The sequence below is a fragment of the Contarinia nasturtii genome, unplaced genomic scaffold (genome assembly GCF_009176525.2).
Source record: "Contarinia nasturtii isolate CC-2019 unplaced genomic scaffold, AAFC_CNas_1.1 Cnas_scaffold_350, whole genome shotgun sequence".
Taxonomy (NCBI): domain Eukaryota; kingdom Metazoa; phylum Arthropoda; class Insecta; order Diptera; family Cecidomyiidae; genus Contarinia; species Contarinia nasturtii.
In genome coordinates this window covers 4,578,829-4,595,642 of record NW_022197705.1, presented here as the reverse complement: position 1 = coordinate 4,595,642, position 16,814 = coordinate 4,578,829, and the positions used below count along the sequence as shown (strand labels likewise).

Below are 16,814 nucleotides of genomic sequence, written 5' to 3'. Positions count from 1 at the left end.
ATCACTTGGTTGGCGAATAGGAAACGACAATCATATCGAATCATTGTTCATTCTTTTTGCTTGCACTTCTCTTTCTTTCTCTCTCCCTCTCTCTCTCTCTCTCTCTCTCTCTCGATCTCATGCTTTGATTGAATTGGATTTTGTCACACATCACGTTCATCGCATAAAAAACGGCGGCAAGAAGAACGTTGGTGTTTAAATTAACGGTTTTCATTCGGTCAAGAACATTATATCAGAGGTGAGAATTGAATTCTATTGCACGTGGCTTGCGTCTTTCACTATTTCCATCTCGCTTGCTCCCTCGTATTTGTTTGCAGCGACCGATTGGGAAACGTGCCTATAGCATCGAAGCGCATTTCAATTTTGTCATTAAAACAAAAATCGGCATGAATGATCAACAAAATACGTGTAAATTGACCCGCTACTTTATGTTGATATAGGTTGTTAAACCTTTTAGTGTAGTCATCGACTTTATGATCACGCCACCAATTACGATCATTTCATCGCATCCATTTACTTCCATTAAAAATCCCTCACATTTGAAACAATTGAAGCGGCAAGTGATTCACAATTTCTTCGCAAATCGTTTGAAAGAATAATAGAAAGAATCACCGATTTGTTGTAATTTATAATGAGATTATAAAAGTGAACGTATAACACAATTCTTTTTTCCATTTGCCATGTAGTACGCCATTTAATTCAAAATTGATTAGACCGAAATCGTAAACCTGCTTTGTTTACACATTTTTGTGTTTTGTTTCAATGTTTATCGCGCGAATTGTTGAAATAAATTCCTTCTTAAGCCGTATACTATTTCTTCTAAACGAATGGTGCGGTTCGTTGAATGTCAAACACGCTTTATTCAGCGTTCTGGAGTTTCCGTGCACATTTTTTTTGCAGTGGTGTGTGTCTGTGTGTACGTGATAAGAAGAGTAGAGCTCTTATCATTTCACATGTCAATGTTTGAGTGTATTTTTTGTGTGAAAAGTAAATATTTTATGTGATTGTGCACGGGAAACGCAGCTGACAAGCTGATCTAGACAAATTGCAATCACATTGTTTACGTTGGCTATCTTGAAAGCAAAATATACAACGATCGAACCATATCGATGCCTTCCTTCTCTATCTCTTGTTTCTGCTTCTTTTGCATTTATCGAAATTCGATTTTTGACATCGATAATGCAAAATGCAATGCAGCAATCGCGTACCTCTCGGTGATTCAATCGGATTACAGAGGCTTTTCGCAGAATTAGCGTATATCATGCATTAGGCCAACTCTATCCGGCAGCTGTTTTTGAATAATTATTTGATAATTATACGGTTGATGTTATAAGAAAAAAAAAACGATTTGAAGAAACAAATTGGTTTCGGAAAATTATTGGGTACGCGAAAATATTGCGACATAAACCTCGACCATTTAATGGCTTGCAATGGTGTGACAGTTCATTCATATAATGGCATTTGTTTCTATCTCTTCGGCTGATTGCCTTAACATATAATCGAAAATCGGCATTGGGCACGTAACTTCCATCTAGCAGCGTGACATGGTTTTTTTTTTCTATTCAAAACTGAATCGATAATTATAGTTGACTTATCAAATGCGATTTTTTTTCTGATTACGTTCGATTTTTCTATTACGAGACGAAAGATATTTTTTTTTTTGTATATGGAGGTTCCGATGCGCAACATTTTCACTTTCAACTCAGTTCTATTTTAATGAAACGTATTTTCGATCGAACTTTCGACAAATATGTTGTTGTTTTTTAATTCATTTCGTAACCCATTTTGTACAATAATTTAATTTCGCACTGTGTGAATCCTGTCTCATGTGTGTTGTTTGCTCAAATGATTCATTCGAGAACGGTAAATATTTTGATCGAAATAAAAAAGAAGGTATAAAGGTACCTCCAGAAAATAATATGGAAATTGTGTTTTTTTATTGACTCATTTTTGCGTTGCAAAATATAAAAAAGCGACGCGGCAAAAAGTAGCAAGTGTTTTCATATTATTACTTTTTCGCCCATGTACCGACCATATTTTTATCATGAGCATTGCACATTTTTGTGGTGGTTTATCATAAAGCACTTCATTTTATTGATGTTTACGTATGAATGTGTATGTAAGGTGTCCGGTTGTTGTTCTTTTTTTTTCTCTTTCATTGATCGATCCATCCGGTGTCGATATGTTTATCTAAAGCATCAAACTAAATAAACACCAAACTCCACATGCATTGAGTAAACTTTTGTATATAATTAACTAAATCGGTGTCAATTGTTGTCGAAAAAAAATATCGTATGCTTAAGCGAAAACCATATTTAAAAAAGTCGATCGAAAACAATGGGTTGATCGAAGAAGAATTTGTTTTTTTGCCATCGACACAGTTTTTTTTTATTTCGTTCGCATATTGAAAACTCGTGTCACAAACATCTGTTTGAATTTCATTTTTGGATTCTTTTGATGGATGTGTGCCAGTCCCGAAACAAACGAAACAAAAATTTTCACATTTTGATCGTCAACAAACAAAATTCGACTTCCAAGAAAACCGTCCGAAGGAATGTGTTTGCCTTAATTGATAAATAAAAACAATAATATTATGAATATATCTTTAATAATGTCTCTCTTTCTCTCTATCTATTTGTATATGTATCCAAAAAAAAAATTAAATCAATCACTGGCAAAACACTTCAACAAAATGTTTGCCCAATACAGTATTCACTGGCCGTATGTTTATTTATAAAAGTTGTTCGGAAAATTTTCATTCTTGTTTTCTTCGTTCATAAAAATAAATATATTCTGCGCTTAAATTCGTATGAATAGAAAGAATAAAATGCGAGGGACGAAGACCGCTCGAATTATATTTTTTTTAAAGAAAAGTGTACAAGCGAAAAAAGGAACATGAATGGAATTCAGAGTTGAATTTCAAAAAATGAGATCGAAAAAAAGTGAGAACATTTGCTGAAAATAGATTTCACATCGTCGCACACGATGTTCATGTTATACACAAAAAAGGCTTTGATTGACACAGTTCAGCTCCTCGAACTGATTCGGTTTGACAGTAATGTGAGACGAAAAAATGAACGCTCACTCGCCACACGCAACAAACTGAATAGATTTTTTTAAAAATATGATGATTTTCAAAGAACAACTGCGCAATTAATGTTATGTGCGATGAAGTGTACATGTTAAATCAAACATCAGGATCATTTCAAAGACTTAAAATAGACGATGGTTTTTATTTTATTTTTCACTCAACCGCTAATGTTCTGCTAATCAGTGCAATGAAACATTGACACATCTTTCAAACATCCAGATTACTATTTTTGCACTTTTACAATCCGAAAATATGTATGACTTTGAAATTAGAAGCTTTTTTTTCTCTTCATTTCACTGTCACTACCTTTGGAATGTAATCGATTGATAGAAAAAAAGTTGAATCGATTCATGCTGATTTTCATTTCAATGCAAATCATTTTGCTCACACGGTTCATTTCAAGCGATGATAAATTTTGATTTGCGGTTCGAGTAAAGTATCTCTCTCTCTCTCGAAATGAAAATGGCGCTGGCGAAATGCTGACGAACATACGAGTTGTTTATTATATTTTTCTTGGCGTGCACTGATTAGACACTCAACTCATCACATAATTCATCGCTAACAGACTATAAGGCTCAGCGAATGAGTATCAATTTGAAGCGATAACCTAAATTTTATGCGATTTTCAACCCGCCAGCCAACTTTTAGTGACAACATACCAATCAATGTTGCTTTACACTGGCGAAGCTTTTCTGTAAACAAATAAACTGGACAAACGTCGCACCAATTAAAAAAATTGTGCAATATGCGACAAATCAATTGTTGACAGGACAAAAATTCAGTATATTTATTTTATAATCAGTCAACATGTATCACATTTTTGTTCGTTTTAGGGATGTCATGATTTATGATTCGGGTCAAATTGACAATGATTATTCACACAAAATGTGTGTGAGTTCTCATATTCAATCTTTAATACGAGCAATCAGTACGTATAGTAAAATGTATACGTGTTTTTTTTATCTACACGTAGCAAGTGTTTCCCAGGGAATTCGAATTTTCGGAGATAAAATGTAATTTACAAGTTAAATCGGCATGGAATTTTTCGTTTTCTCTCTCGACAATCACATGAATCATTTTGAAAGAAAACAATCACCATATTTGTCCACACAAAGCTTTATCTATATCGATAGAATATTATAGCAAAATATGCACATATGCAATAATTTGTTGAATAAAGTGTGCTTGTTCGCCTTCATAGCCGGAATAAATACTTCAATCATGAGTCCAGTTGAATATTCAGATAGAAAGAGTGAGTAAGAGATTAAGAGAGAGGGAGAGTGAGCAAGAGAGAGAATCACACACATTTGCATCGTAATTGATCACTGAGAATGTACGCAAACTAAGACGTTTTCGTCTTTCGTTCGTGCATTGATTAATAAATCAATTGATATTGTTGTGATATTGACTAATTTGCATGAGATAAATTAAACTTACATACATTTAAATCATTTACGATGAGTTTCAGTGAAACTTTGGTGCGATAACGAAACATGAGACACTCTCGTATTCTTTCCGAACGTGCTTTGTGTTTCGTCATTTTTTTCATTTTGTTCCTGAATGCTTTGTTTACACAAAGACAGACAACATCAACAAATTGTTGATTTCATGATGTTATTAGCGATAATTTTTCAATATTTCATTACATTTTTTGCACCAATAATTCGCGAAAAAGTGATTGGATTATGCATCGTTGGAATTTCATTTGTGATGCATTCCGATAACGATGTGCAAAAAACAAAAGCGACCAATTCAAAAAAATAGACGAAAACCATGGCCAAAAATTACTTGAAAAGTCGCTAAAATGCTTAATTTTTCTCATTGGAGATGCTGTAAATGTTAAAAATATCTTGCGTCGATATTGTCAAGTGAAATTGAGCTTACTTGGGATGTGAAAAAGAAATGGGGACAGAAATGAGTCTTATTCTTGGAAGAACGGCACACTGACATTCATCGACATGAGTTATACTTTCGTCAATCATTTTTTATCTATTTTGGGTTTGATGTGACAAGATTTCGTTCTAAATTTCACATACATTTTTCTTCCGTCTTTGACATGTACAAAAGAAACCGGTGAAGTGATTTTTTCGAGTTTTCTCAACCTATATTTTTGCTCAGATTTTGTACGCGGCAATATTCTGAGTGCTTTCTTGTCAAGATTCTTGAAAAAAATATGACACAGAATCAGTATACCTCTTTGGCACACTTCAAATGCACTCGGCATACGATCTAAAAAAAATATGACATGGAAGCGTGTGCGAGAAATGAAGACGAATGCGAAAAAAGTCAAGAAGTCTTGAAATATCAATCGAGCATTGTCAACACACGTCATTCATCCTCTGCACTGATGGTGATCGTGCGCATCCCTACAGTTACTAACTAGACAGGCCTTCAATCGATTTTCGTTACTACATTTTACTGGAACAGAGCCATTTTTCCTAGCTTTTTTCAAACTCTTATTAACTTTATCAATGCGGTGCAGTATCTATGCCTGTTCTGCGATGTGCTCGAAGTTTGTCTCTAAAGCATTTGAATCCAGGCCGGTCGATTGGCACTTATATTTTACATTTCACTTGAATGCGCTTACATATCTGTCGAAAATAAAAATATTTGCCATTGCGCTCAAAGCTATTGACATACTCAATCTGAAAAAAAAATTCTCATGAGATTTTTCGTTTCTCGTATCGGCGCATGATTGAAATAACAACAACAGCAACAAAGAGAAGCAAGAAAATGAAACAAAAAAGAATGCAAATAATAAACCAAGGCCGTTCAATCAACAGAAGCACTTGAAAAAGTGCATGTAGACAAAGCTGTCGCTGCGTTCGATATCTCTCTCTCTCGAATTTTTGTTATTTGTTTGAATAAAATTTTTGAATTGTCTATATGAATTTGACCGATAATAAAAATGAGAATAGCCCTATGCCTCTTAACGTGATCAAATACGTGGAATGGGATGATAGCCGTTTCTTGACTCAGTCGAAATGCATGTTGAACGCATTTTTTGTCGATTCGCTCGAAAAGGCCGCAAATGAACTTCCTTCACTCGTAACTATAATTAATAGTTACACGTCAAGTACATATGGACCGGCCTGAGTTGAATTGATGTGCCAATATCACCGCACTGTCAAAGTTGACAGCTCAAGTTTTACGGACTCAGCACAACAGTTTTGGTTTGATTGACTTCAATCAGAGTGAAACTTGAAGATATTTGCGAGAAAAATATATATATGAAATTTTAAAATATTTCTCTATAAATAATTGTTGGAACGTTAAAATCACATTCCGCCGTACGGCACACTGTCGGAAGCATGCATTGTACAAGTCAGTCAGCGTGGCATTTTTCGATCAAAAATTTCTTTCGTTCTTCCTCGCTCTCTCACTCTATGTCGGTTTTGCTAAAAACTTTCCATCGACTGAAAATGCATCAACTGCATTCACACATTCATATCGAAGAGTATCTAATAAAATATATCGCACAATATATTACATGGTGATTACAAAGCGATATGACAGTCGAGCAAATAAAAGTCAAACATTTGCAAATGCGAGATTTAAAAGAAAAACATTCCGCGCTCACAATTAAAGTGTTTATTTGTTTTGTTCTAAATGACATCAACTAATCATTTTGAGCGTTTTAAAACACAAGAGAGACCACAAGGCGGCAGTATAATATAATGATGTAGAAATGCACACCGAACTGAATGCGCTCAACAAAAGCAGCAAAATAAATGAATCATTTCACATTACGCTGTGTATGTGTGTCAGGCAAAAATCAAAATGATGGGTGCCGTGTAATATAATCTACAAAACAAATCACATTTTACAATGACATTGTCATCATTCGTTTACGATATGTCCATTTCAAAAGAAGTTCTAAGCGGCGAAAAATGTGTGTGTGAGTTTTGCGGGGCGCAACTTTGCGAGTGCACACACCGCTCGTATAAACATATCATCATCATCACCACACAATATAAATGTCATTGCAATAAATATTTTGCAGCTTATTCTGTGCAATTTTTGCGTGTTTTTATTCCTTGTTTTCGTGCTTGATGTTTATTTTTTTGTCTTCATCTTTCTTGGCACATGCAATCAAACTAGTAGTTTCAACGCAAAATTCACGAGAAATATAGACATAAAAAAGATGAAGAAGATCATAGATCCAATGTTGTAACGCATCAATGCGACACAATAAATGGGGGGAACATTTTCATTGAATGCCGAGTCGGCAACAGTGGCAGCATCAAATTTTATTATGCACAAGATCACGTAAACACATATTTACACCATTCAAAAGTGTGATTGAGTGCCAAAAACCCAAAACAAAAACATCCTCTCGCGTGTAATTAAATCGATTGCAACTCGCGATTTTCGCCTCAAGTTATTTTTCTTTTTTATTTTCGATTTGAGTCGACAAGTGAACAATTAAATGCATTTTGTTTTTTGCCCTCTCAAGCTAGCTTGTACATCTATTTTGCACTTGTTTCGGGTTTTGTCTCTCTCTCTCTCTCTCTCTCTCTCTCTCTCTTTCTCTCTCTCTCTCGATGTAACCGACTTGACTAAATGCCAAAGTTATTTTGCAAGCGACTGAGAAGCTGCATTCGGAGAATGAACGGTGATTTAAAGTGAATTGTTTTTCATGCCGTTGCTTGCGAGTGAGTGAAAGAAAATTCAATGCAAATACCATTTAAATACATTCATTTGCAGCGCATTCCACTTGCTAACCTCAAATTTTCCATCGACGTAATGAAAACTGATCGATTGCATCGAATATTGAGAGTGACAATACGAAACATATAATATTATATTCGAAAAATAAAACCGATCACATTCAGTTGAATGCAGCAAAGACTTAATGTCACCGCTATTCGTCATCCCTCCCCTGTTGATTTGATATGATCACAGAACTCTTTCAATTATCAAACGTATTTATTACAAACAATTGTTTACGGCTCGCACGCGCATTTATTTATGCAATCAAATGGAATGTTATATTCCCGCACAAAGGCGTTAGTTACAATGCTTTAATTTTTTTCTATTCGACGGCATATTCGTTTGATTCACACTGTGATTGTATTCAATTTTATGAATCAATCAACATGCTAAAATGGCCAGAATCATGATTCATATGGGAAAAATACTTAACTTAACATATTGGCGGAAAATTACAGTTTCGAATCGAGAATTAATTTGAATCGGTTGGCAAAATGTAGTTTAGATGCAGTTCGATTGCTTCGAACAACGTAGAAAATTAATTGAGTTGAAGAATTCTCCGAATAGTGCGATTGATCATTAATACATGGCTAATTACTTACTTCATACGTCATATGACGACACCGCAAATGAGCTACATTCAACTAGATGAGAACGGGGCATGCAACAGCTAGAGAAGCAAAAAAACGCTTGTGCACTGCACATTTTAATTATTTTGCATGCCTAGATTGCATAGATCACTTTATGGCCCCCGTATGACGTTGAAAGTACACGAAAAAAAACACAGAAATAACTAGTCACACTGTCTGCAAACGTGATTGAAATGAATCAAGTCAATGGATTTACGTTAGTTTCCACTGTTTACTCGGTTTTGCAACCGATATGCATACAAAAATTTGTTTATGATTTACAATTAACCGCAAATTTATAAGACAAGAAACGGGTGACTCTTTTTTTCATTCGTTTCAAGTGACATATTTTAATAAAAATTATCACCATTTGCCTTATAACTCATAGGTGATTGACGGTGATACTAATATACATACGAATTGAAATGGACAAAATTCATAACGACTTAATTTATATAAAAAAAAAACAAAAACGAGGAAAATCATATTACGTGCTTGTTTGTCACATACAACCAATATGAGTAATGGATCCTCAAAAACCCAGTTAGAATGCTAAAAAAAAAACATTTCAATTGAAATATGATACGAATAAATGTTTTTCTTCACTGAATAAAAAAAAATGTCATATTATTTCTTGTAATTGCAATGTGCTTTGTCATTTGTCAGTCGAAAACAGTGCATACAAATTACGTTTAGTAATTATTGCAGTAATTTTTCCGATTCTTTCGTCACCTTGATAATTTTCCAAAAAAAAATGAAAGTCGCATGTTGATGCGGCAGAGAAACATGAGTTGCAGTTATAAAGTTCTATTCTTGATTCAGCAATATTTTCCAACGGTGATGAAAGACACAAAATAAATAAAAAAGTGGGGGTCAATCTCTTTCTCTCTTACGACGTAGTTTTAAATGAGTTTTTTTCTGTTTCTCTATGCAAATATTACAAATGAGAAAACCGAATGCGAATGTAATAAATACCGACCGGTTCCAAGTAAATCGAACAATTTGAAAAAAAAAAAAAATATATAATCTGCCGAACGAGTAAAAAAAAACCACACACACATTTTGCCGAACGCTTTAATAGTTTCGATTCATTTGTACGCTAATATGCGTATCGAATATGTGGGCAAAATTGTACAAACAAGCCATAAGCGCATACACGCGTACTCACACAGTGACACCGAGTTGGGTCTGAATGCGGGGCATGAAAAAAATAAATAAATAAAATTATAATAAAATGAGAAACGAAAACAACAACAGCAAGAAGAGTGCTTGAAGCGCAACAGCAACATCGATTACACATTCCGTACCGCGCTAACACATTTACAATAATAACAACAGAAAAAAAAAGCAGCAGCGATAAAGCGCGCATAGAATAAAACGAGACAAACAAACCAAAACAAGACGGATCCGAATCACACACACAGCACACACATAATGCGCAAATTACAACGCTCTCGAGATTACCATATAAGTGGGTCTGCGATTTATGGCAGACATTCAGTCGCCGACTAAATATCATAGAGAGAACAACTCAACTATTGAGAGAAAACAAAAACACAAATCGTTGAAAGATCAATTGAAATTTTCATTTTGAACGAAATAATTACTTGAACTAAAGAAAACAACTTGTGTATAAATATTCTAAGCAATTCGTTCAAAACGATTCAGTTATTCAATAGATATTCGTGTTGGAAGAAAAAAAATTAAAAAACGAAACAACATTTCTTTTCGAAAAGTCGATTCAAAAAGTATTTGAGAAAGATTCAAAAAACGCGTACTCGCCAAGGCGGAAGACATTGTAAAGTTCATACATATATTCATTTCGACGCAACGAAAGACAAAAAAACGACAACGTCGTCTTTAACGTAAACATACAATCGCGGTCCGTATCTTTCTCCTTTAATATTTTTTTCATTATCTGCGACGTAGCAGCAACCGCCAATACACACACGGAGAGAACCAATTGACTGCAGCAGCAGCTTACGAATCGAAGCGAGCAACCAGTGCTATATAGAAACACCGAGCTGGGGAACGATTTGCCATTCAATCGCAAAGCGAAGCGCAAACCAAGAAGACGTATCCACTGTTACGTGCGAAACAAATAAAAAAAGAGAAGAATTTTTGAACTGAAGCAAAATAAAAGCAAATCGTGTTGAAATCATTTTACACTGAAAAAATTGAACAGTGACAGAAAAAAAGAGATAAATACTCAAGAACTGAAATTATTGTGATTTTGCTATTAAGTTGAACATTATCTCAAAATAAAAACTCGTTTTAAAATCGTTGTAAAATTAAAAGAAAAACCTGAACATTTGCTACAACAAAATACACTTTGAACGAACAGTATTATATATCTTGACACAGAGAAACAAAAAAAAACGTGAAGTTTTAAATTGAATAGCAGTAAGAACTTGTGATTCTATCAATAAAGAGAAAAAAATATAACAGAATTTTTAAATTGAACAAAACGCAAATACGCGAAGCAAAAAAAAAGAAGGAAGAAATAAATAGCGAATAAATTTGTTCATTTTCTTGACAAATAAAAAAACCAGTTATAAAAAAAGCAAAATACAAATCGTTTAACACTGCAATCACAAACTGCAACTGAATAAAGCCCAAGAGAAGAAAAATCGACGATATATAAAAATACACATTATTATAATTATCATTCTCGTTCGCGACAACGACAAGCAAAGCAAAACTAGTCAAGGCTATACCAGAAAAAAAAAACACTCACATCAATTTTCGCAACAAAACTGCTCGCGAGATACACAAAAGTGCACAAAATTTTAAAATTATTAAAACAAAATAAAAGCGATAGACTTTTGTGAACAATTGAAAATAAGAGAGAAGAAGTGACGAGTCGCCCAATCTAATCGTTGTTGAACTAAAACATTCCTGATAAGCGTTATCAAGCACTTCAAGAAAGAAATAACAGAGAAGCAGCCACAAAAGCAGTAATTTTGAAAAGCAAAAAAAAAAAACTGAGAATTTTAATTTAAAAAAACCCATACCGAATGAAGTGCTGCACAAATACCGTTCAAAGTAACACAGCCAACATGATTGATACACTCACATACAATCCACAGCCAGAAAATTGGCTGTACGAAATTCGTCAAAAGGGCCACGACAGCACCTGCTACGTTATGGTTCCACACGCAAGAGTAGGTGTCTTTTATTTTCGAAACGCATTTTTGTTTTGTTTTCATTTTGTCTTTAATCATCTCGTAAAAAGTAATATGTCCATTGCATATATGATTCGAAAGAGCGAAAAACCAAGCGAGCATACAAAGAAAAAAAGTTATGCGAAATTTGTTTACACGTGCCGAACAGATGAGGTTGTTTTGGTTTTCCAGCTCTTGGGATTGGTGGAGAGATGGAAAACGCAATTTATCGAACGCAATGCCGTAGTGCGCATGTTTCTTATCCAGAAAATGTGTTTATTGAAGCGAATTTTGTAAACAAAGTTTGTTTTGCCGCATTTTTTCCATTCTCCCGAGGGGGGGGGCGATAGAGAAAATGGGAAAAACAAGTTGTTTATGGAAAATTGAACGGCACGTGTACGCAATATACGCATAATATTTTGGAAGCGGAATTTTCCGACGAAAACACTTCCTGATTCGGTTGTAAATGGGATGGCATTAGATGCGTAGTATTTTACACGATATCTAAATGGTCGAATTTCATGCCGAAAAACATTCACTTGAACATAAGTCGCAAAATCGAACCAAGAACCTTATTCAACTTGGCACAACTTGTCATCTATTTTTAATCGGTGTTCTGGTTCTTTATATTTTTTTTCGTGACTGCCTTCTTGGCATTACTCGTTTCGAACGAGTCCTAAATGAAAAAACGACGTTGTTATATATATTGTATTTTTCAATGAACTTTAAGTCAATGAGTTTGCCATTTCTGTTCAATTATACTTGTTAAGCATAGCATTCAATCAAACAACAACAATATACAATAATTCGTATTCAATTCAAATGTACTAAATAATTTTTTTCTTTATTTGTTCGTTTCATTGCAGGATCTTGTAAAATCGCATTTAATGTTCGCTGTGCGCGAAGAAGTCGAAGTACTCAAGGAGAAAATATCCGAATTGATGGATCGGATAAATCAGCTTGAAGTTGAAAATACGATATTGAAGGCGAATGCATCGCAAGAGACTTTAACAAAATTGACAACGGCCGCACCAACCAAAACAACACATACTGCGACCAACTCAAACCCATCAAATGGACCAATTTCATAAGCCGTGTTCATAGCACAAATGCACAATATCATAAACATACTCTCACACGAAAACAATGGGACAAACAATTCTTAATTGATGCGCCAAATCAACAAAAAAATATCTATATATAAATATGCGCTTTCGTCGTTTTTCCCCTTTCTCTTCGCCGAAAAATATCTATCAAAATGAATGAATGAGAAATGATTTATCGCAAATTGTACTAGAAAAATCCAAACACACCATTTGCAAACAATGTTAACGAATGCTCGACTTAGAAAAATGATCACTGCTTTCGATTGAATTGCGAACGTTGAGATTTTAATTTGCATCAGCGGAACAAAACCACCATCATCATCATGAGAATTATATTTTTTTAAGTTTTTCGGCTTTTTTTGGTGCAACAAAAGAATATTTGCGATAACATAACAAAAAAACAACACATTTGCTTTTGTATCATTCACAACTGAAAACATTCGCATATCCATTGAAGCAACATAGGCATTGAATGAACAAGCAAATATATTTGATAATTTTTTTTTGTGATAATTTCTCCAACAAAAATTGAAGATTTTTAAATGAACACGGCTGGACTTTGATGATGCCAGAGACAAAAAGACATACACACAAACACATTCACACAACAGTTCTCGACTAACAGGACGTGTGATAAGCAGAAGATAGGGAAAATCTTTTGTGGTCGCCAATTTTTTTTGTTCGGCTGGGTGTTTCACATGCACACGCACACACACACACACACACAGCAGTGTTGGATGTGCAGCAAAAATTTATACATGGACGATATGTGGATGACATGAATTCAGCTGCCACAATCGATCAGCAACATTATGCAGAATACGTTCAACGTCTGACAAAAAGATGGGAACGATTCTATTTTGCAAATAAGAACCAACAAAATGATTAAATAAAAATGAACATAAATGAGAAAAAAAAAACAATATTTGATTTGTAAATTATGAAAATCCAAGATATAAAAAAAGAAACAATATATTTAATTGAGATTGTATTGTGAACACCTGATCGACGTGTTAGACTGCAATAATATAAAATGTTGATAGTTTAATTACTACTAAAAACTTTCGCAATAAGATTCAATAACTTATTATTTAAAATGTATAATGATATTAAGATTGAGAGCTAATAGAAAGGAACCACATCCGAAAAAAATACAACAAAATAATAAAAAAAAAAATTGAACAAACTACATAAAATGAACTGTAATTCATATTAAATATAATATTACTACCATTTTCTGACGAATCTGACACAGTCTTACACACTCAAGCAGCAAATAATATTGTAAAACTTTTATGAAAACAAACAAATAAGCAAAATAATAATAGCACATTCATGCAAATTTAAAAAATCATTTTTTTTTCTCTGTCCGAAGTCATTAAAAAAAGAATGAAGAAAAAAACAACACATACATAGATTTAATTTCTGTTAAAATACTATATGTTACTGATAAATTAATACTATTTGAAAAAAAAAGAACATATTCTTTGTGATGCATTAGAAGTCAATAAAAAAATGAAGAAAAAATCTGTAAAAAATATATATGTCTATCTAAAAGTCCAATCAGACAAAAATCAAATGAAATTTCGTATTTTTTTTTAATTCTTCGTCCTTATCTTATTTTCCATTTCAGAGAGTTTTTTTAAATAGTTCACAGGAAACGCGTTAATTTTTGCGAAGTTTTTTTTTATGTCGCCTTATGTTCTTCATGACGGATTTCAATTTGGAAAATTCTTTTTATAATTTTTCACATTTTTATACGAATTAATGCAGTTACGTTTTTCATGTGTCCGAATTTGATTAAAATAAATAGTTTTTTCTTTCATTTGTTCCATTTACTCAGCAATTCACAAGCAGCTCATGCAAATTGAAGCATTTGTAATTAAATCCTATTTCGTGTTTGAAAATGGTTTTTTCCCTTTATGTACACGAACACCGTAGACCAATTGCAATTCATATTTGCTTTCTATAAACATAAATGTGAATTTTTATTTTATTTAAAATATGTCACGTAATGTGTGCTGGTATACTCATTAAATGTGTCATTTTTTCGATCCATCTATTTTTAAATAATTAAAAAAAGGAAACGACACACACTTGGCACCAATTGCTTGTGGATGAAATGGTTTAGTCCGATTTCCGGTGAATCATGAGAGAAATTACCCGATTTGAAACAAAATCATATTGAGAGAAAAAAAATGTGAGATTGGTTGATAGGCAAACAAAAAATCAAAATTGAAAACGAAATGAATGTACATTAATAAAATTTAAAATGATAGCAACATGCGATTGAAAAAAAAAGTAAAAATAAAAATGAATCAGAATGGCTGTGTGAGTAAAGAAGAAGAAGAAAAAGAAACAGAAACGAAAATAATAAAATATTCTGTAGTAAAAAAATATCTAATGGATGTTAATTGTACTATTTATTGTTTCACACCGTAAATAAAAAATAATAATGGTATAAACTTTTAAAACAGAAATAAAGAGACATTAGAAAAGCGATAAAAAAGAAAACAAAGAATAGATGATGACGATTTTGTTTTTCGTTTAATTCACGGAATAATCGTTTACAACAAATTATCTATTTTATTTTATTTTTTAAATATATATCAAGAAAATAAATTTAAAAAAAAGCATTCACACATACTAAATTATCCATGTAATATTTAGACGTGTAAGAAAAATATGCATTCGATCTAAGCATAACATGGAATAAATAATAATAATAAAACTATATCTACTAAAAAAGTCAGCGTTTCATCTTCTATGGCTTAGTTTTCATACACTCAGCAGATTTTGGTGACAAACAAAATGGAACATTCTACATAGGTAACGATGGACGTAATTTTACATACAATCATTTGCAGCACATCAGTCACGTATACGCCTGAATGTATACTTCCCATAAAAGCTTTTATGCTTCGTTGAATTGGAACAATATATACACTACGTAAATGATTCTTTTGTGTATTAAACGTTTAAAATACATAGTTAATGTTGTAAAAACTTTAGTCTTATTTTTTTTAAACAATAGATTTATAATTTCTTTTGATAAAAAAACTGTGTATTTTCCACGATTCACGCCACCTTTTATACCCACCAGACGTTTTTTTACTCACATTTCAATACAAATAAAAAGATATAATTATGTCGCCAGCTCTTTATTCGAATAAAAAATGTTAAAAAATACTTAAAAAAAGAAGAGCTATTTGTTCGCCGTAACGATTGAATTGTAAAACAAATAGAAAATTTACCTTCGGAATTTTTTTAATAACACATGTGCCTGTAGAACGTATATAATACATTCAACTCTAACTTATTGTAAACAATGTTATTAATAATCTGCCACTGAACGCTTTGTTTTTTGAAGTATTATTCATTTATAAGCCTAACACTCGTAAGAATCTGTATGAGCAGTGCAAAATTGATTTCGTTTAGTCGAAAATTAACTTGATACAACATCTAAAAATGACTTATTTTGAAATAGACCGAGAGCTGGTGGGAAAAGATCTATTATTTTTGCTTTATGTCAGGAAACTATATTAAACCATGCACTAACTCCCACTCGCGAAATCTGCACTATTATTATAAGAATTGATATTTTTCTCATTCCCCTTTTTGGCCAAGTTTCAGTGCCCCATATGGGGTCAAATCTTTACAAAGTCGATTTTAAACTTTTTTTGGTCCGGAATTTTTAAAAAAACGTGGATGAGAAAAATATGAATTCTAAGGTAATTTTGCATGCTGATTCCGAATTTCGGGGTTTCAGGTAAAAAAAAAATCACACCTTGGGGGTTTTTGAGCCCCGACCCCCATAAGGGGTGAGGGGACTTGAAGGGCAGGGATCCTAAAAAAACCAATGTAATTTAACTCATATTTTGAGCCATATAGAACACCAGGTAAATTACTATGTAAAATACATTTGAGCTTTCTCAAGATAAAAACAATCATATTTGACACATTGCAAAATTGATTTCGTTCAGTCGAAAATTAACTTGATACAACATCTAAAAATGACTGATTTTGTAATTTAACAAGATGATGACTTTTCATTTATACATATGTTGGATTCGCTCAATAGCTAGGAATAAATTTATTAATTAGATAACTG

The 16,814-nt window shown here is 33.0% G+C and overlaps 1 protein-coding gene across 4 annotated transcripts in view; it reads left to right on the top strand.

The window, feature by feature from the left end:
• Positions 1 to 14,271, top strand: part of LOC116338029 (protein bunched, class 2/F/G isoform-like) — an 87,937-nt gene extending 73,666 nt beyond the window's left edge. For all 4 annotated transcript variants that reach the window (XM_031763063.1, XM_031763062.1, XM_031763061.1 and 1 more), the window contains one exon: positions 12,464 to 14,271. In XM_031763063.1, coding sequence (XP_031618923.1) covers positions 12,464 to 12,688 — 225 coding nt within the window. In that variant the 3' untranslated portion in view covers positions 12,689 to 14,271. The remainder of the gene's footprint in view (positions 1 to 12,463) is intronic.
• The last annotated feature ends 2,543 nt before the right edge of the window (positions 14,272 to 16,814 follow it).